This window comes from Bombyx mori, chromosome 2, assembly GCF_030269925.1.
Source record: "Bombyx mori chromosome 2, ASM3026992v2".
Classification (NCBI taxonomy): Eukaryota; Metazoa; Arthropoda; class Insecta; order Lepidoptera; family Bombycidae; genus Bombyx; species Bombyx mori.
Genome location: NC_085108.1, coordinates 1,208,420 through 1,231,115, shown reverse-complemented (window position 1 = coordinate 1,231,115; position 22,696 = coordinate 1,208,420). Strand labels below are relative to the sequence as shown.

Here is a 22,696-nt window from a genome sequence, read left to right as displayed (position 1 = left end):
AACATGACTAAGCGACAATAACTGCTTTGTACATAAATGATAGGCAATAACCATATTCGATGTTCAAAAAAATATATTTCTAGGTCTATTAAATTCATTTCAATCCTACAGCTACTAGCTAGATTCTACTACAGCTAGATTCGTTAAAATAAATTTTGTTTTCAGGTATTTCAACTTTAAATTAGTCTACTGTAAAGTTCACGCATTGTCGCTTAGTCACGCTTGCCTTTCAAGCGTCGATATGTATATCATATGTATGTAATTGCGCACGTCCCAATTTACTAATTGCATTCTCTCGTTCAAGAAAACGGAAATCCGTGTGTACATTAGAACGATGTAGGAATGTGTTTCGCGCAAATATTAATAGTGATTTCATTTTAAACTAGCTGACCCGGCAGACTTGGTACTGCCTCAATCGATAAATAAAATACCTAAACTTTTGTATAAAACAAACTTAAAACAAACAAAACGAATCCGTCCGACGGGGGACACATCAAAGAAAAAACAAAATTGTTATTTTTATTTAATTCCGAGCATTTTCATATTAATCTACCTTTTAAACCTTCTCTGGACTTCCACAAATAATTCAAGACCAAAATTAGCCAAATCGGTCCAGCCGTTCTCGAGTTTTAGCGAGACTAACGAACAGCAATTCATTTTTATATACACTCGCGAGCAAAAGTTTGGAATCACTTATTTGAAATTGGTTCCGCGCGATCTTGTGTACTGAATATTTTTTTGATAATCATAAAAATGAGATCATTTTAAAGGTTCAACTCTTAACTTTAAACTTATAACAAATTCATTAAAATCAAGCCAGTATTTATGAAGCTATCCCGTATTAAGTGAAGGAATAACGAAAAAGAGGTATTTCAATTGTTTCATACGTCACGAGTTGCGACCTATTGACCCCTATAAAAACACTTGTTATCGGATTTTCTTTATCAATCGACTTTCCCACGTTGACTGGTACACATCTTCGCTACTTTTGACCCTTTACCTTGTACGACAATGGAGATAACACCTACAGAAGCAGCACAAATCGTAGCCCTATTGCAAGAAGAGCTCAGCCAGGGAGTTGTCGCTCGTCGGCTCCACATAAGCCAGTCCTGTGTTTCAAAAGTTTGCAAGCGCTTTTGGAAGACTGGTAGCTTTATCCCGAGATCAAGATCTGGACGGCAACGGTGCACATCGGAGAGGGATGACCGTTTTATCGTGTCGACCTCTCTCCGAAATCGGCATTTATCTGGTGTTGACGTCCAATAGGAGCTCCGAGATATTCGTGGGGTAGCAGCCAGCGAGTGGACACTTTGTCGACGACTAAAGCAAGCGAATCTGACTCCAAAAAGGCCTGTCACAGGCCCGAAACTCGCGGCAGCTCACCGACAAGCACGCCTTCAATTTGCTCGCACTCATCTTAATTGAGAAGTTGAGCAATGGAGGCAAGTCCTGTTCTCCGACGAGAGCAGGATGTGTTTGCACGGTAGCGACCGAAGAGGTCGGGTCTACAGGCAGCCTGGGGAGCGATTTGAGCAGTGCTGTTTCACTGAAACAGTGGCTTATGGGGGCGGCTCTTGTATGATGTGGGCCGGCATTTCCTTCGATGGTAAAACCGAGCTTGTTTTCGTGCCTGGCGGGGGACGAGGAGGCGGTCTAACTTCGAACCGATACATTTCCGATATTCTGCTGGAACTTGTCGTTCCCTATGCAGGATATACCGGTGATGACTTCCTCCTTATGGACGATAACGCTCGTTGTTACACTGCCCGTGTAACAACTAAATACCTCGAAGAAGTCGGTATCGCCACATTGGACTGGCCTGTGCTCAGTCCTGACTTCAACCCTATTGAGCATGTGTATAATGAACTGAAGAGAAAAGTTCGTTCCAGAACTCCTGCTCCTTCATGTCTAAATGAGCTGAAATCGGCGTTGATTGCGGACTGGGAAGGTATCCCACAAGAATCAATTCAAAAGCTGACCAGGTCTATGAAGAATCGTCTTCAAGAGGTTATTAGGGCGAGGGGAGGGAACACAAAGTACTGACACTTAATTTTAAGGCTAAATAAAAATTTTATTTATTAATTTTTGTTGTTCTACTCATTCATTATTTTTTCATATTTCCTTGTTTACCTACCTCCTTCACTTAATCCGAGATAGCTCCTTAACTACTGACTCGATTTGAATGAATTTGGTATCAATTTAAAGTTGACAATTGAACCTTTAAAATGATTTTTCATTTTTATAAAAATAAAAAAATTATTTAGTAAGCAAGATCGCGCGGAACCTATTTCAAGTAAGTGATTCCAAACTTTTGCTCGCGTGTATATATATATATGTGTCGGTGCGGCGCCAGGGATGGCAAAGCGATAGTTTCCGTCATCACTCGTGTTTGGTTGAACTCAGTTTATAAAAAGTCAATAAAACCTTTTGAATAATAATTATTGAAATTCAACACACACAACTTTCACAATGACAGGATAAACCGACAGTTTCGTTCCACATACCGACAGACCGACTGACTGACTGACTGACTGCCAGAGACTCACTGACTGAGACGGACGGACCGTCTGATACGGACTGAATGACTGTCTGACACGGAATGCCACGACTCTTTTTTTTTTTTTTTTTTATGATTGAAGGATTACTGGTGGCCCGAAGGCCTTTCCAGTTTCACCAGGACAGGTGGGCGAGCAAAGGCTCAGCCAGGAGGGGTGGGATTTGCTAACAGCTAGCCGAGCGCCTCCGAAGGAGACCTAACAGCTCAAGAGTAGCTGCTTCGCGAATGAATCTACTACCGGATCGGAATCGCGACTCGCTGAGAAGATCCGGCGAGAAACTCAGCGAGCTGATTCATGGGTTAGGTTGCACGGCGAACTCTTTGTCGAGTTCGACGAGTACGGTTACCCAGGTCCCGCCATTTTATACTGTGGCGTTACGGAGTCTACCCTACATTTTGTGATATTTATCAAAACAACATTTCATCATTTAAAATAATAGTCAAAACAACGTCTTAATATTACTAAAAGTCGTTAACCACGACATATAGATTATCAAATTCCATGGAATAGGCGGGTATTGTTATTAGAAAAGGCATTTGAATATAATTAGACTCTAATTTAATGATAAAAGACTTCGTCATCATAATGTTCGTTGACTGCTAGAAAAACTGCTCTATTGAAGAAATTCATCTGTCATCATACCCTTAAGAATTATCATCTTGTTTGGCCATGCAATCAGCAAGGGGCATGATTTTATTTCGCATCAGCGTAACCAATCTATAACTTCTATAGCTTCGTCGTGGCTTAAAGGATAAGACGTCCGGTGCATTCGTGTTGAGCGATACACCGGTGTTCGAATCCCAGGCGGGTACCAATTTTTCTAATGAAATACATACTTAACAAATGTTCACGATTGACTTTCACGGTGAAGGAATAACATCGTGTAATAAAAATCAAACCCGCACATTATAATTTGCGTAATTACTGGTGGTAGGACGTCTTGTGAGTCCGCACGGGTAGGTACCACCACTCTGCCTATTTCTGCCGTGCAGCAGTAATGCGTTTCGGCATTGACGCTCTAGATGGCTATGGGTTCCGGTAACCATTTAACACCAGGTGGGCTTTGAGTTCGTCCGCACAAGTAAGCAATAAAAAAAAAAAAAAAAAAAAAAAATCGTCAGCTGTGATACGAATCTAGAACGAAATGGAAATAACTAGTCAGGTCATAAGTATTGTCACACAGTAAACACTTTTCTTTTAGAATGCTGGCCACAAAAAAGTTTATTGAATGCGAATTTCGAATTGTTCATGAAAATAAAAATGTATACTTTTAGAATTTTACTCATTTTTAAATATGGAGTGGACGCTTAAAAAAGACCGTGTTGCAGTTATTGCGTTGCATCGTTGCGGTTACGCGCCAATTCAAATTTTTAACATACTGAAAAATTTGAATATAACCAAAAGATTCGTTTATCGTACCATCAAACGATACAATGAAGACTCTAGTGTCAAGAAGTGGTCAAGAAGACAGGTCAAGAAGTGGTCGCCCTCGGTCTGTTAGGACTCCAGCAATGATAAAAGCTGTGAAGGCGCGAATTCAAAGAAATCCCAAACGTAAGCAGAAACTGTTGGCCCTTCAGATGGGGTTAAGCAGAACCACGGTGAAAAGGGTGTTAAATGAAGACTTAGGGCTTCGGGCATATCGAAGAAAAACAGGACATCGTTTGAATGCTCGTCTAATGGACCTGAGACTGAAGAGATGCCGCGCTTTGTTGAAGCGGTACGCGGGAAAAAAATATCGGGAAATTCTTTTTTCGGATGAAAAAATTTTTACCGTAGAAGAGAGCTACAACAAACAAAATGATAAGGTGTACGCACACAGTAGTGAAGAAGCGAGCAACCGTATTCCGCGTGTCCAACGAGGTCATTTTCCATCCTCGCTCATGGTATGGTTGGGAGTTTCTTATTGGGGTAACAGAGGTACATTTTTGTGAGAAAGGTGTAAAAACGAATGCAGTTGTGTATCAAAATACAGTCCTGACGAACCTTGTGGAACCTGTTTCTCATACCATGTTCAATAACAGGCACTGGGTATTCCAACAAGATTCGGCGCCAGCTCATAGAGCGAAGAGCACACAAGACTGGCTGGCGGCGCGTGAAATCGACTTCATCCGGCACGAAGACTGGCCCTCCTCCAGTCCAGATTTGAATCCGTTAGATTACAAGATATGGCAACACTTGGAGGAAAAGGCGTGCTCAAAGCCTCATCCCAATTTGGAGTCACTCAAGACATCCTTGATTAAGGCAGCCGCCGACATTGACATGGACCTCGTTCGTGCTGCGATAGACGACTGGCCGCGCAGATTGAAGGCCTGTATTCAAAATCACGGAGGTCATTTTGAATAAACTTTAGTGTCATAAGAATCTATGTTTTGTTAAGTTCATTTTGGTATATGAATGGTTACATAATGAATAAACTTGTTTCAATTATTTTACATTAAACATGTGACAGAATTTATGGCCTGACTAGGTAGAATATCTACTCGAACCTAAAGTATTTTATCGAATAAAAAACCAACGCTTTGCTACTTTTAAATTTGTTTGCAGCAAGAACGCACTAAATTGGGAAATCTTAAATATAAAGCCCCTCCTGTTAATTCCCGGAAATCGGTCGAAGCCTTACGAATTCACGTGAGTAATCTGTGAACTTCAATGCAGAAGCGAAGCGAAGTATTGATCAGATAAAACGTTGGGAAGTAGAGGGCGGTAATTGTCTAAGCCAGTCGACTACCAATTTGTTGTTTGTGACGGGTCCCGCGATCTTTCGCAAACTGCAAAGTTTTTATTTATTTATTGCTTTGATGGCTGGAAGAGCTCACAGCCCACCTGGTGTTAAGTGGTTACTGGAACTCATAGACATCTACAACGTAAATGCCCCACCCACCTTGAGATATAAGTTCTAAGGTCTCAGTATAATTACAACAGCTGCCCCACTCTTCAAACCGAAACGCATTACTGCTTCACGGCAGAAATAGGCAGGGTGGTGGTACCTACCCGCGCGGACTCACAAGAGCTCCTACCACCAGTAAAGCACCTGTATTGTTATTGTAAAGGATTCTCGGTTACGATCTGTGTTTGGTTTTTACGAAGAGTGCCCCAGATCCGTACAAAGCCGCAGAGTACTTTGATAGTATTACAGCGTATGACTGTGTAGGGTAGTTGTTAAATAGTTCGAAGATAAATATGGAAGGTTGTATTTATAGTAGTGAGTTGTAGAACATTTTTATCGACACGTGTCCTGGTCTCAAAAACAAACTAGTATCCAAGTTCCTTTGTTTTTTTTTTTTTTTATTGCTTAGATGGGTGGACAAGCTCACAGCCCACCTGGTGTTAAGTGGTTACTGGAGCCCATAGACCTCTACAACGTAAATGCGCCACCCACCTCGAAAATTGGTGAGAGATGATATAATTGATGAGACTGAGAAGTACTTAACTCTTGTTTTCATGTTATTTTCAATTTTTTTTTTTTGTCGTAATGTTAACATTTAAATTTAGCCTATTTTGTCCGCTGTTTGTAAAATAGCTGTAACATGTCATAGTTTGTGTTATAAGAGATTGCTGTACATGCCTGTAACTGGCTTACATACCAGTACTTAATTTTATATATGTAAATTTTTAGCTTGAATGTTTTGTGTGTATTGCTTTTGGTGTGTCTAAATAAATAAATAAACATTATTTTTCTATGAAGATGCGTATTTGTAAACGAGAAAGGCTCATCTATTAAAAAACCTGTAAAACCCCAACAAATTATCATATTTCTCAAATTATTCTGAATGGCGTCCCTTAAACATTCAATATTCAATACCGCTTCAATTATCCTTAAACCGTTTTTCCAAATTGATAGCCTCGCAACTGACTCGACTAACGAAAGCCGTCTGTTATTACATCATAAATCGTATCGCCCATAAAATAGAGATTAGTTTCGTCTGTGTATACTGCACGTAGGGGATGATTCACCCCCCGATTTTACCTTCGTACTTTTTTTAATACGGGCTTAACCGCTCAACCAGTAAATCATCCCTCATCAAAATTATCTTTTAACATGTTTATTGTAACTAGAGGTCCCGCAGTAGTCGAAATTCGACTATAATTAATAGGAATTGTAAGTTTGCACACTATTATGATTGTATGTTATACTTCTATAATAAAAAATTTCGCCAAGACTACACTATAAAATATTAACAAAGACAAACAATATTTAATCTATTCTCAATTTGACAACAGACGCCAAGAACAAAAGACAATAAATAGTATGCATGCGTGTGTGCGTCAAATACATGGTATGTAGTGTGTGTAATGTTTTCTTTATTGATTTAATGTATCTTATATGCATTCTTTTTAAAAAATATTAGCATTGTGTACTTCTTCTCTATGTTCTCTATAAGTGTGGAAAATTTCAAACTCCTCCGTCCACGCAATTTTCGTAAAAAGGGATACAAAGTTTTTGCTTCACGTATTAATATATAGATTATGTGTAGTTTATGTTTCGCCTAATTATTATCACGTATGGACATCAACAACTTAATCAAAAAGCTCTTTTACCAGTAGGCCTTAACAGGCCCTTTCATATAATCATGACTGCCGGCAATTCGAAATAACGCCACTAAAGGATTTTGAAAATATTCTTGTTCACTCTTCGAAGTTGGTTGCTGTCGTGATCGCACTGTAAAAGCAGCGGTCATATGTCGATGTGTCGTTCAGACTCTGTGGTAAGAGTCCTTCGCACTATTTCGCCTAGTTCTTCAAATTACTTCTTTACTGGTGGTAGGACGTCTTGTGAGTCGGCACGGGTGGGTGCCACCACCTTGCGTATTTCTGCCGTGAAGCAGTAACGCGTTTCCAGATGAAGGGTGGGGCAGCCATTGTACTGTAAAAACTGAGACCTTAGAACTCATATCTCAAGGTGAGTGGCGGAATTTACGTTGTAGATATCTATGGGCTCCGGTAACCACTTAATATCAGGTGAGCCATGAGTTCATCCACCATCTAAGCAATTAAAAAAACTAGGCCGGAAGGTGTTGCCAGCATTTGCAGGTTCACAGTACGCTCTTTGTTGTGGGGAAAATTGAGGGACCCAGTCTATCACAGACAATGTGAATAATTAATCCACTCGCACCATGTTTTAATTAATCGAGAAGGGAGGATAAAACTGTTCCACGTCACTCTTGCAGAGTGCTCTAACTACTAGAGTCTTGATAAGTCCATATATCGCCATAAAATTTGGACCATAAGCTCAATTTCAAGTTTTATATCTTGTTTTTCTTTTTTCTAATCCATCACCACAATTCAAGATCACGGTCTTCCGACGTTTGCGAGTGAGGTCGCGTCCGCGAATGAGTCAACCCCGACCTTGGATGCGAACCCCGCACCGGTATGACACTGGGTCACGCGTGTCGACTCACTAATCACATCCGTTGCCGCAGCGTGTGTTCGCATCGCGACGCGGTCTACACGTTTTTTTTGGGTTCGTAGGTACACACAGATTTTCATATCAACTTTCACAAAATATATATATTTGTTCATCCGAGTGTGTTTACCCTCTGCGGATAAGAAACATTGGCAGTATTTACGAGGTTAATTAAAAAGTAAGTTCGTCATATGGAGCAGAATAACCTCACCCAGAAGAATGCCGATGACTGGGCAAAGTGGACAAGAGCTTAAGTAGGAAAGCGGAATCGGGCACAAGACCGGGAAAGCGCTAGGAAAAAGAAGATATTATTTACGACATTCGTATACTTACAGCTTTCGTGGTCGACGGACGACTAAGGTTCGAAATCTAGGGACAATTTTTAACCATTTGCGGTCCTAAGACTAAACGATATGTCCAATACGTGTGAACCCTGGACGTCATAGGGTTAAATGGCAATAAAAACCACGAGATTAAACCGTAAAAGTGGTTTTGTTCATTTAATTTGGTTCAATTTGCAAGATAAAACAACGTGAAATATGTTGGTCGATTTTTCGAAGAGAGCAAGGGAACAAGCTTCCGCCTCTAGATCAGAGGTGCTTTTCCGAGTAAGTTAGTCTGAAGGTGGAAGAAAGGAATAGTCATCACATTCTTCGAACCGCAAGATATGACGGCTTCGCGTCAGATATAGCCCGGTGCCCTGTCTGGGCTAACAATATCCCTTACTACCAGTAAGTAAACTAGGATCACTTTGTTACTCAGGTCAGGGCGACTCGTGAGTCCGGACGGGTGAGTATCACTCCCCTTCGCATTTCTACCGCGAAGCAGTGCACGTTCCGATTAGAGTCCAGTCCAGGGTAGAGCAGCCGTTGTGCTGCAGAACTTTGAAAAGTCATGTCTTAACGCGGATGACGTCATTTACATTGTTTATTTACACCGGTTTGGAGATGCTTAACGACAACGGGAAGATCTTCCATCGAGCGAGTGATATTTGCTCGGCTGACCGACGGTCCGAATTTGTTCGGAACTTGTATATATGCGCTTTATCTTGAAAATGTCGTAAGCGAGATTCAGGCATCTGTCAATTATCTTGCATTGTATGATGGCTACCCGCCACACTGGCTTGGGTAATCACTTTACACCAAGTCGTCCTGAGTTCACATGCCCTTCGTGCTCTGCAACTTGAAGCTTGATTAGATCATATCGGTGCTTTTAAATCGTCCAGATTTGCAACCGAACGTTCCTTTGTTCTGAAAGTCGTACATAGTTATATCGCGGATCCGAGAAATCGTTACCGCTTTCCCTGATATAGTTCAGTAGGTCAGAGCTGTACAGGCGTCCTGGTCGGTCCTGCATCGGGCCGGGTCAACGTACGTATACGGGTCACGTTTAGGGTTGTACAATTGCGGATTTGAGAATTGAATATTTTTTATTTCTCTGGTAGAGTTTTCGGTTCACATGTGTTTGGTTGTTCAGCCCGCAGACATGATGGTGCCGCGTCGGCTGTCCCGGCCTAATGGTACGCGTGACTTGGGGGGGGGGGGATTGTAGTAACGCAACGGAAAACGTAGGGACGCCCCCTAGCTAGGTGCTACGATGACCTCCAAACGGTGGTCGGCAAGAAATGGATGAAGAGAACCGAAGACCGGACTCAGTGGTGTATTGGAAGAGGCCTAGGTCCGTATGCGATTGTGTACGCAGTATACGATTGTGGGCTGATGATAATGATGATGATAGTAACTGCCCGTGTAGACTCTGATTACGCCCTACCATCAGTGATTACGTTAATATCAATACTTTTACGTGCTCCGTTTTCATTATACGATAATTCGTTGCGCAAAGTAATTTTGGAAACTTATCTATAGTACATATTTTATTACACAAATTAATTATCTGACTGCAGGATTCGAACACCGGCACAGTCTCATCGCTCGATACGAATACACCGGCCGTCGTATCCTTTAGGCCACGACGACTTTTTTAAAACACGTTGCTATTCCTTCATCGTGGAAGTCGTTCTCAAATACTAGTTATGAACTAGTATTTAATTAGCAACATTGGTACGTGCCGGAGAATTAGAATCCCGGTGTGGTAACTAGATACTTTCGTACTAACGTCACTGTCTACATAATTGTTCGCATAATCTAGCCTCTTCTGTAAATTCTTCCGTCATGTGCATTGTTGTAAAGATGTAGTTAAAAACGACCTTCTTCCACGGCTAGTGATTTGTAGTAAAAGATGTGGTAGATGACGCATTTTCAGGTTCCGTGGTGGGTGGCGCTTAGTCACCATCTGGGTGGTTAACTTGCACTTACAACGTCAGGGTAAAGGTATAATCACGCAGGAGTCAGTCAACGTCGACGCCCTGGACACGTCCTTACGGATTCATCAGATCCAATAACCTTTGCATTAGACGCCTTCAGCTCTAACACTAGGAGCAGGCTTAGGGACCCCGGTAACCGTACTACGTGCAACCTAACCCATCCATCAGCCCGCTGAGTTTCTCGTCGGATCTTCTCAGCGGGTCGCGATTCCGATCCGGTAGTAGATTCATTCGCGAAGCAGCTGCTCGTAAGTTGTGCAAATCTCACCGCTCCTGGCTGAAGCTTTGCTTGCCCACCTGTCCTGGTGAAACTGGAAAGGCCTCCGGGCCACCAGTAATCCTTGAATCATAAAAAAGGTAAAGGAATAGTTTAAAAAAAAATGCACATTTTCATTATAAAGATTTTGTAACGTTATTATATTATTATATGTAGTTTTTCCGGATACGGACATCCCTGATCCCGGGACTGCATCTGCCACGCCCGTCCGTTGCAAGTGCGAGCGAGACGAACGATGTCCCAGTTTTCACTCGGGGACGAAATCAAAATTCAATACTCTGTTAGTGTGAAGTAGTTTTTGTGTATGTGTGCGTGCGTGCTTCACTTTACGTGTGTAATATGGGAAACTAATATATATAGGTCATTCGTCTATGGCATTTTTATTATTTTAAATTTGTTTAATAAAATCTACCGATGTTTTTTTGTTAATACGCTTTTATTAGCTTCAGACGTATGTATGTATGTTTGTAACGGAATCTTTGAACATGATTTTGGCCCCGACTTTAATTCGAAATTTAGTATACTTATTAAGGACCGATGACAATTCAATATAAAAAAAATAAAAAATTTAAATTCAACTAAAAAATTAAAAATAAATAATAGTTTAAAAAAACTAAGAAAATACGCTTTTAATAGAAAATCCAACTAAAAATAGGAAATAAATTTTAATAAATTTGATTTAAAAATAATGTAGGAAAAATGATTTTATTGTAAAAAAAGAGTGGGGTGCATGGTATCAGTAGTTATAAATATTTTATGAACAGATATGAGTAGAAGGGTTATTTTGATAATATCCTGAAAAGCATCGCAAAATTTATTTTCTATTTTTTAGTTGAATTTTCTATAAAAGCGTATTTTCTTAGTTTTTTTTAAACTATTATTTATTTTTTAAACTAGTCTTTCCAAAGCAAGCAATGAAAAGTTCTTTAGTGTCAATCTTCTCTATGTATTTATCGTTCTCTGGACTATAGAAGGAACGGTTGGATGTGTTTATCCCAATCCCTTAGCCTATTCTCCACAAATTACGCCAGATATCTCCTCCGATGTTTGATTAATACGTTCCACCATTCCATCGCATTGCGGAGGGTGATAAGATGTGGTTCTAGTTTTGTGGATACCCAAGACTCTGTAAGTCTCTTGAAGTAGCTGGAACTAGAAATTCCTTGCCTGATCACTGTGTATTTCTAGGGGTACTCCAAACCGACAGAACACTTCATGTACTAAATTATCGGCGATTGTCGAGGCTTCTTCTTCTATAAGCTTGACAATGTTGACGATTGACTTCCACGGTGAAGGAATAACATCGTGTAATAAAAATGAAATACGCAAAATTATAATTTGTGTAATTACTGGTCATAGGACCTGTTGTGAGGCCGCACGGGTAGGTACCACCACCCTGCCTATTTCTGCCGTGAAGCAGTAATGCGTTTCGGTTTGAAGGGTGGGGCAGCCGTTGTAACTATACTGAGGCGTTACAACTTATATCTCAAGGTGGGTGGCACATTTACGTCGTAGATGTCTATGGGCTCCAGTAAGCACTTAACACCAGGTGGTCGGTGAGCTCGTCCACACATCTAAAAAAAAATTAATACTCCTCCGTCCGCGCAATTATTGTAAATAGGGTTACAAAGTTTTTGCTTCACGTATTAATATATAGATATTCGGCAGTGTCCATAGAAAGTGCTACATAGACCACACGTCGTGCCTCATTTCAAATATCAATCCACTCAAAACACTTTTTTTTTTTTCCTACCTAAGCTGATAGCCTTAGAGGCTATTTCAGCGTAACCTGATGACGTTGCTAACACGAACCCTAGCAAGAGCCGTGCTTCGGAGAATCTACCACCGGATCGGAAACGCGACCCACTGAGAAGATCAGGCGAGAAACTCAGTAGGCTCAAAACACAACCTTATCACCTCGACACTGAGTCTCTAGGTTTTTCTTGGGGTCGTCCGACCTAATCCACCTATTCCTAACTATACTGAGACCTTAGAACTCACATCTCAAGGTGGGTGGCGGCATTCACGTTGTAGATGTCCATAGACACCACTTAACATCAGGTGGGCTGTGAGCTCGTCCACCCATCTATTCAATAAAAAAAAATGTGTGCGTGTACTAGTGTACACACGTAAGAAGTGAAACTTGTTTATGGCCTTATTTTTCGAAAAATGATCTACATGCAACTTTCTAGAAATTGGTTAAATAAAGTTAAATTAGATAAAGTTTAAACAAAAGGATTTTATTATCATAGACATGAATACAAAAAAGTTAAATTAGATAAAGTTTAAACAAAAGGATTTTATTATCATAGACATGAATACAAAAAAGTTAAATTAGATAAAGTTTAAACAAAAGGATTTTATTATCATAGACATGAATACAAAAAAGTTAAATTAGATAAAGTTTAAACAAAAGGATTTTATTATCATAGACATGAATACAAAACAGATGGCGCGTAACGGAAAAAAGTGACGCGTAACCGAAAAATGTGACGGTAAATTTTTTTCCAACGCCGATAAGGAAGTTTCACTTCAATAAAAAGTCTAGTATGTGTGACAGTTTTACCTTTCGGACCACGATTCAAGGTGGTGGAAAATGTCTATCCCCATAAAGCACCTCAAGACACCCCCTGAACTTGTCTGAGTCACGTACAACAAGGGCATGAGGTCACGGCTGTCCGTACGCCGGCACGTTTCCACTGCGTCACGTTATGACGTGACGATTTCGTGACGTCACTCTCGTTTGACCATTATTCTCTACGGGAACTATTGCATTTGTTTTGACAGAATAAGTTTGCTGTGTGCAAGAAATCACGATCATCTAAAAAATAATAATAAATTATTTCCAGTATAAATATCATCAAAACGGTAGCGGTAGGCAGCGGCTTGGCTCTGCTCCTGGCATTGCTGAAGTTCATGGGCGACGGTAACCACTTACCATCAGGTGGGCCGTACGCTCATCTGCCTACAAAAGCAATACAAAAAAAAAAAAAAATGTGTGCGTGTACTAGTGTACACACGTAAGAAGTGAAACTTGTTTATGGCCTTATTTTTCGAAAAATGATCTACATGCAACTTTCTAGAAATTGGTTAAATAAAGTTAAATTAGATAAAGTTTAAACAAAAGGATTTTATTATCATAGACATGAATACAAAAAAGTTAAATTAGATAAAGTTTAAACAAAAGGATTTTATTATCATAGACATGAATACAAAACAGATGGCGCGTAACGGAAAAATGTGACGCGTAACCGAAAAATGTGACGGTAAATTTTTTTCCAACGCCGATAAGGAAGTTTCACTTCAAAAAAAAAGTATCGAAGCTTGGAAAAGGTTACCGGCTCAGCGATGTCTTCCGATGGAATCGTCAGAATAGGCATGATGACAGTAGTCAAGTATCGCCAAAATATTGAATTGTTCTAATGAAACAGGATTCAAAGATTTTGAAAAGTGTATTTATATGTGTGTTCTACTGGTGGTAGGACCTCTTGTGAGTCCACGCGGGTACCCACCCTTCTATTTCTGCCGTGAAGCAGTAATGCGTTTCGGTTTGAGGGATGGGGCAGCCGTTGTAACTATAATTGAGACCTTAGAACTTATATTTCAAGGTGGGTGGCGCATTTACGTTATAGATGTCTATGGGCTCCAGTAACCACTTAACACCGGGTGGGCTGTGAGCTCGTCCACCCATCTAAGCAATAAAAAAAAAATCATATTAATGACGAAATTTATGATTTATTTGTTAAAGTAAATCTACAAAATACAACTATCAGCCATGATAGCTTAAACACCAATCAGAGCAAGCTACGTCACGTCTTAGTAAACGTCATCTTGTTTTGTTTGAGCTTACGCGCGATCACTGCAATTTTAACGAAATGCCTACTCGCGCGTGCTTAAAATATCATCTGTCAATGCCTGTAGAAATCTAAAGAACGCTGCTGCCTATTCACCGATCAATCCTACGTTTTCTCTACGACGTCCATCGGAAGACAAAAAGTGTTGCTATTCTAGTCTTAATGCTTTTTCTAGCCGCCGTTGTTTTTATAAGCCGCGCCAATAAAGAAACTCATCGAAAATGGCGTCTATGTACCTGCACTGACAGATGGTAGGGTCAACAAATAAAAAGAAAGAAGAAAAACAAATGATAATGTACTTTACTTTACTTTCATCTGGGATGCAACTTGCGTAGACACTTTTGCTGCCAGTCATCTAAGTCGCACAACTCGAAAGTGAAAAAAACTCAAACTCAACAACAAAGTCAGAACTGATTATTTTTTTTGCATGCAGTACGCGCCATGTGCGACTAAAGACAGCAGTAGTTTAGAGTGAGATCGCATGATCGCCGCCGCCATTTTAGATTTGGTTCTTTATTGGCCTGGCTTATACTGGCCATTACTATCGAGACCATTCCCGATCCTGCGGACAGAATGGAAAGCTGTCGACGTCGCCCAAAACACGTCATCTCGGATCCCCCCGATCCACTAACGGTGCTTCTAGGTACTTCAAGCACCGGTCACCGTTCTCGACGAACCCGTCGCTTGCGACGAAGGGCTCGACGAGTAAATTAACTCTCAGACACAGCCCACTGAGTTTCTCGCCAGATCTTCTCAGTGGGTTGCGATTCCGATCCGGTGGTAGATTCTGCGAAGCACGACTCTTGCTAGGGTTCGTGTTAGCATCGTCGTCACGTTTGAGCCCCGTGAGCTCACCTACTAGTTAAGGTTCCGCTGGAATAGCCTCTCTAGGCTACCAGATTAGGTAGGATTAAAAAAAAACTATCGAGTCGTTCTCGTGTCGCGTACGACAATGGAAACGTACGAAGATACGTCCGCGATAACAGGCCGCGATACGTACCTACGCTTGGAAGACGTGACGTGGTATCATAGATGAAACTTTTTAGAAGCTATTCGTGTTTTTTTTTTAATTTTTTATTGACTTTATTGATTCGTCAATTCAGTTGCTGTGAACAAATCACGGACGGTTATCCGGCACTAAATTAGGACTCACCGTGTTATGGCTACCAGATACTGACAAACATACTTATATACGTTTAAATATATATGACGCAGAGGCTGGTTCCATGGCGTTTTTAAAATGATGACGTCAGTGTCGCTCATGTCATTCTCTCCATCACCATCATTGCCTTCCTTAGTGAAGGTAATTAAGACTTAGTTTTCCAATGAATTCCATTTATTGCATTTCAAGTGTACAGCGATAATAACAGAGAGCTCCGCCTCGGACGGCTGCTCGAGTCGGAATATTTTCATTGGTACCTAGCGATTGTAATTATAACCTAGTGTGAATTTTTACTCATGCCTACTATAATTCTTTAAATTATCGCCATTAACTTTATCACAGCTACGCACTTCTTGAATCTTTCACTTCATCAACGAGGGTTCACTGGAAGAGAATTCCTGCGTGACGTTAAGTTCGCCTATCTATACTAATATTGTAAAGAGGAAAGATTTGTTTGTTTGTTTGTTTGTATTGAATAGGCTCCGAAACTACTGAACCGATTTGAAAAATTCTTTCACTGTATGGAAGCTACACTATTTCCGAGTAACACATCTTTTTTGAAAAAAATTTGGGATCCCTACTAAAACTCCAATAATGTAAGCAAACGTTTAAAAAAACTACCTAAAATATTCTTTACATCGCGTGCCCTGCGAAAACTATTGATGATAGAATAAAATAATGTACTACGACTTTGTAGAATACATTTATTTAAAAAAAGTGTCGGGACAGCATATGTCTAACTATCATAGTTATGCCGCAATAAGTGTTATTTTATTTAAAAAAAATAAAACAACGTCAAATATCGTTGAAATTTTTGTTAAAGATCCGAGCGGAGCCGGAGCGGGCCGCTTGTCTACAATATTTTTACAATAAACAATTTTCATTCATTCATTCGATCATTCATTCATTCATTCATTCATGTAATATTGGTTGGTAGATCATGACAGTTGTTTATCATCGAGAACAATTCCCCTTTTCAATTAATTACTTTCGGAATTTCGATAAAGATGATTTTCATTTGTTTCAGATTAAATGGCGTCCTATATGAAAGGAGGAGAAACGAAATCGGAAGCCCCTTCCGCAGCCAGTGTTCCGCCATCTTGAATACGAATAAGCGTTTTCAAAAAAAAAATACACTACAAAAAAAAATGCAATCCGTCGGTCGCCGTCCACGAGTCAATACAACAGAGACGAACATTCTGAACAGTTTAAAGATTAAAAAGAAAAATAACGAGCTTAACGCGACAATGTGTTCGAAATTGAAACTCTGAACGTTCCTTTTTCGAAATTCGCCTTCGATATTCCGTAACGGTTTTTCATCTGTTCTCTATAAACTAGTGTGTCTAATGAAGCTTTAATAAATAAATAAAAAAAAAAAATAGTTTATCGCGGTTGTGGGGGGGGAAAGAGAAAGAGAGATATCTTGATAACATAGTTGCCTTCTTACCTGTAGTTGTTTGGTCCAATTTCCTTAATAATAATAATAATAATAAATAGTAGTGATAAATTAGCAACCCCTCCCTTTTTTTTAAATTGTTTTTGTTAAATTCTAAGTGTTTTAGAGAACCTCTTTTTTCGGGAGTTTTTGAAAGGGAGGTTAGTGTATTGACATTTATTTAATTTTTTTATTGTCCTAGATCAGTAGTCGGTAATTTTTTGTCAAACAAAAGAGCCATATATAGATAACCCACAATTGAAGTTTATTCAGAGACTTTTTTTTATTCATATCGAGAGGTGAAAGACTATTTGATTTAAGTGACATTTTTGAAAATTTACAGGTGATCCGTTTAAAATTTGAAAGAAAATATCACGACAAAAAAAAACTTTTTCTGAATGGGGCTAAAATAAATTCAAGTTCAATTAAAAACATCCAATTCTTGATATTCTGCATATTTCAGCCATGAAGCAGTAATGCGTTCCGGATTGAAGGGCGGGGCAGCCGTTTTAGCTATACTGAGACTGGACGAGCTCACAGCCCACCTGGTGTTAAGTGGTTACCGGAGCCACAGCGTAAATGCCGCCACCCACCTTGAGACATGAGTTCCAAGTATTTACAGTACAACGTCTGCCCTACCTTTTCATACCGAAACGCATTACTGCTTCACGGCAGAATTAGGCAGGGTGCTTGGTACCTTCTCGTGTAGGCTCACAAGACGTCCTACCACCAGTAAACAAATTGCTGAAATTCTGATTGCGTAATTATGAAATTAAAAAAGAAATACAATTTTCAGGTTATAAATTGGAAACAATGGATAAGTCCGAGTTGGAGAAGTACTCGACTGGCCACGATGATGTCAGCCAGCTGACCAGGACCAGGGTAAATATGACGGCGTCGCGTTATCCTTGTTGTGAACAAAACGGACGAGCTGAGGGTCTATATAATAATAATATTTATTCAAGCCTCTTAAGATACAAACACGTACAAGAATTTATAACACTAGTACAATAGCATACATGGTTTTTTTATGAGGTACACAATAAACAATATTCCCTGACTTTTATGCTAGGAAATCTGTGTTATAAAAGTCAGTGGTTCAGTGCTAGGTCACCAGGTAAAGTAAGTCAACCAGGCTGCTGACGGACTGACTATATGGTGGTGTTACTGGTGGTAGGACCTTTTGTGAGTCCGCACGGGTAGGTACCACCGCCCCGCCTATTTCTGCAGTAATGCGTTTCGGTTTGAAGGGTGGGGCAGCCGTTGTAACTATACTGAGACCTTACAACTTATATCTCAAGGTGGGTGGCGCATTTACGTTGTAGATGTCTATGGGCTCCAGTAACCACTTAACAACAAGTGGGCTGTGAGCTCGTCCACCCATCTAAGCAATAAAAAAAAAAAAAAAATTTGAGGTAATTTACCCCGGTTCCCCGACCGCTGGTTTATATGATGCTGTTACCGGAATCAGTCACTAAGCTTGAGACGTGAGGTTCGAAGCCTCATTTGTCCCGCGCAACGGCTTCCCCACCATTCAAATCGGAAAGCATGACGAGTAAGATAAGCAAGATAATGGCAAGTAATCACGCAAATAATCGTGGCTTCCTAAGATATTCAACAAATTGCCGAATGGTATAAAGGATCAGCCCTTAAGATAAATTTAAACAACTGCTGTCTTCGCTGTTATTAAAGAAGTGTTATTTATTACTCTGTTACTGATTTCCTAAATAATGAATTACAAAACTCTCCTTATTAAGATTTCAATTTTTATAATAAACTCGTTGTGATCTCATTCTTAAATTTATCTTAATACCTAGTTTATATTAGCTGTAAGTTTCTCCTGCAAAAATTGTATGCCAACAGGCAGAATGTAGTGGGATTGAATATATTTTATACTAAGACCATACTTGTACCTGCATTCTATACAAATAAATGAATTATTATTATTATTATGGGTTATGGATATATTTTTTTTCTCAGCTAATGCTGGTAAGTGTGAACCTAGCACGGGCTTACGCCAAGTGAGTTGGTTCATTGTGTAGTGTTGTAGGGGTTTGAGTAGTGGATGTAAGGAATCGTCGCACTATGGAACAGGTGTCAATTATTACAGATTTTTGTAAAGCGATGTATGAATATTTATTAAGATCAAGTTCTGAGAGCGATGTGTGTAATGATTTTGGAATGAGTCCGGTTGATGAAATTATTACGGGTATAATTTTAACGGTGTGTTGATGCCACATTTGTCGTATTTCATCTGCTAGTGGTATATATTTTTGTATTTTCTCAGTGTATTTTTTCCTTATATTTTCAGAATTAGGTATTGCAATATCTATCAAGTATGTAATTTTTCTATCTTTTAGTGTTAGTGTAATATCCGGTCTATTATTTGTCGTGGTTTTGTCGGTAATGATGTCTCGGTCCCAGTACAGTTTTACTGACTCATTGTTGAGTACACTTGTAGGTTTATATTTGTAGTATGGTTCTGTTTCATCTAATAGGTTATATTTAAGTGCTAACTGTGAGTGGATTTGTTTTGCAACGTTATTATGTCTTTCTGTGTACTGTTTATTGGCTAAAAATGGACAACCCCCTGTTATATGTTCTATTGTTTCTTGATTTGAGTTGCATAGGCGGCATCTATCTGAGACTACTGATGGATCTTTAATAATATACTTCTGATAGTTTCTAGTTTTAATGACTTGATCTTGGATGGCCAACATAAATCCTTCAGTTTCTTTGTATATATTGCCTTTGGATAACCACGCATTTGATGCCTCTGAGTCTATATGTTCTTGTTGGAGTTGGTTAGGATGTTTTCCGTGTAGTGTTTTTTGTTTCCAGCTAATTATTTTTTGTTCATCTGTTATTGGCGGATCTATAGTATAACTATTATCATTTAGTTTCAAGGGTGTGCCAGATGTGGATATTAATGTAAGAGCTTTATGTATAGGGCTATCATTAGATTTGTTGTACATGTATGTGCGAATGTTATGTACTTGTCTATTGTGTAAGTGTTTTACGTCTACGAGCCCCCTGCCACCTAATTTCCTTTTAAGATTGAATCTTTCTGTAGCTGAATGTATGTGGTGAATGTTGTGTTTATTGCATGTAGTTCGTGTCACTCTATTAACTTTTTCTAAATCTGTAGTTGTCCATTTAATAATGCCAAATGAGTAAGTCAGAACGGGGACTGCGTATGTATTTATTGCTTTAACTGTGTTTCGACCCGATAGTTCTGTTTTTAGTATTATATTCAACCTTTCTGTGTATTTGTTGGTAAGTTCTTGTTTGATCTTACTGTGATCTAATCCTATACTCTGTGCGTACCCTAAATATTTGTATGTATCGTTTATATCCATTTTATCTATTATTGAGTTCTGTTGTGTGTAAAGTATGTATGGATCCGTTTCATGATGTTTGCCTTTAATTATACTATTTATTTTACACTTGTCCGTGCCGAAGTTCATTTTGATATCGCTACTAAAATTTTCAGTAGCTTCTAACAGTCTGTTCATTTGTTGCCTATTGCCAGAATATAGTTTGATGTCATCCATATATAATAAATGTGTTAGTTTAGTCTTAGTGTCTTTATGTATCATGTATCCTTGTTCAGTGTTGTTTAAAATCTGAGATAGTGGGTTTATTGCCATGCAAAACCACAATGGACTCAAAGAATCTCCTTGATATATTCCTCGGGCTATTTTTATGGAGTTAGATTTGATGGTTCCTGCTTCTGTTTTTATGTTTAATACTGTTGACCATTTTTGCATAGTCTGTTGAAGAAATTTAATTAACATTGGGTGTATTTTATAAATTTTTAAGATTTGGACTAACCATGAATGCGGTACACTATCATATGCCTTTTGGTAATCGATGTATGCAAAATATAGATTTCTATGTGATTGTTTTACTTGAGTATGTATTTCTGTATCTATGACTAGTTGTTCTTTACAGCCCCTTGATCCTTTCCTGCAACCTTTTTGCTCTTCTGCTATTATTTTATTATGAGTGAGATGTGCATTTATTTTGTGTGAAATTATGGATGTGAGTAGTTTGTAGAGTGTAGGGAGGCATGTAATTGGTCGGTACTTAGCTGGATTATCTGTGTCTGTGTCTTTGGGTTTGAGGTAGGTGTTGCCATGTGTTAGAAACATAGGTAGTGTGTTTGGTTCCTGGATTATTTTATTGAAGGCTTTTGCAATATGTATGTGTGTTGATGTAAAATATTTCAACCAATAATTATGTATTTTGTCTGGTCCCGGTGTCTTCCAATTGAGTGTCCTTTTTATTGCTAGTTCTATATCTATCCTATCAATTGTAACTTCTAACATCGGGTCTACATGTTGAGTTTTATTTAGTTCTGTTTTGATCCATTCTGCTTCGTTATTATGCTCTATTGGTTTTGACCATATATTTTCCCAGAATGTCTGTATTTCTGTAATATCGGGTAGATTTTTAACAACCGCTTCTCTGTTAAAGTTCCTATAAAATACCTTCTGATTTGTGTTAAACATCATATTATCCCTATGACGTTGATTAGACTTTCTGTACCTACGTAATCTTTTTGACAATGCTTGAAGTCTTTGTGTTTTTTTATCCATGATTTCTATTGCTTCTTCTTTATTCTTATACAAAATTCCCATCTTAACTTGCTTTTTCGTGCTTAGATTACCTGCAATAAACTGATTTAATCTTCCTATTTCCTGTCTTAAAAGTGCTATGTTATTTTCTATACGTATTTCCCATGCTGGTTTTGAGTCACTTATTGTTCTAGGGACTATTTCTGTATATGTCATTTGCTTATTCTTATTGGTATGAATTGTTGTGGCAGTCATTGCTGCACTATATATAAGATCATGTACTTCTTCTATGGTTGGATTTGTGATATTTGTCAATTTGTTATCTATCAGAATATTTAATATTTTTACTGTACTTATCGATTTATGTGATATTTTTAATTTTGACAAAGTTGGTCGTAGCGTGGGATCAATTCCTTTGTATTTTATGAAGTTCTCGTTAAAAATCTGTTCTATTTGTTGTATGCTCTCTGTAGTATCAGGTTGGTCTGTTTGGGTATCTGATGCTTGTTTATGTGCAGATGGTGTGTGTGATAGTGTGTATGAGGGTGTAAGCAAAAGGTCTGTTATTTGTGAGTCTGTCGATGGTGTGTGTACTATGTATTCTGTTGAGTTAAATGTATTTCGGTTATTTGTATCGTGTGAACCATGTTGAGTACTGTGTATTATGTTTTCCTGATTTATGGGATGTGAATTAGTAGGATTTGTAGACACTGAAGTCAAACTATGTAGATTTTGTTCTACTTCGGTCTTAATTATTTGCCTTTCTGCGGCTGAGATTCTATTATTGCGGTGTATAACTCGCACCTGATCTGCTAAACGTTGTTCTGATATTATGTGAAGGTCTGGGTATATGTCAATGAATTTCGTGTAGAGTGCTAGGCGATATCCTGTAAGATTACTTTCGCAATTTGTAACCGTGTAATAGCAGCGAAGTAGTTGTTTATTTACTTCGTCCGTCCACTTCATTCGCTGCCTGTTTCTGCCAGCAAGGGTGGTTGCAGGTAGCATGTCCTGCAAAACACTTCTTGCTGATTCCTGTTGAGTGTCTGGTGTAAGTGTGATTTGTGTTTCGGCTGTAGTAGCTTGGTTGGTCGTGACCC

General features: G+C 39.1%; 1 protein-coding gene across 2 annotated transcripts in view; it reads left to right on the top strand.

The window, feature by feature from the left end:
* LOC101745325 (R3H domain-containing protein 2) overlaps positions 1–22,696 on the top strand; it is a 71,882-nt gene that overhangs the window by 19,573 nt on the left and 29,613 nt on the right. For both annotated transcript variants that reach the window (XM_012689408.4, XM_012689407.4), the window contains exons 2-3: positions 16,609–17,177; positions 17,813–17,898. In XM_012689408.4, the coding sequence (XP_012544862.2) occupies positions 17,830–17,898 (69 nt within the window). In that variant the 5' untranslated portion in view covers positions 16,609–17,177; positions 17,813–17,829. The remainder of the gene's footprint in view (positions 1–16,608; positions 17,178–17,812; positions 17,899–22,696) is intronic.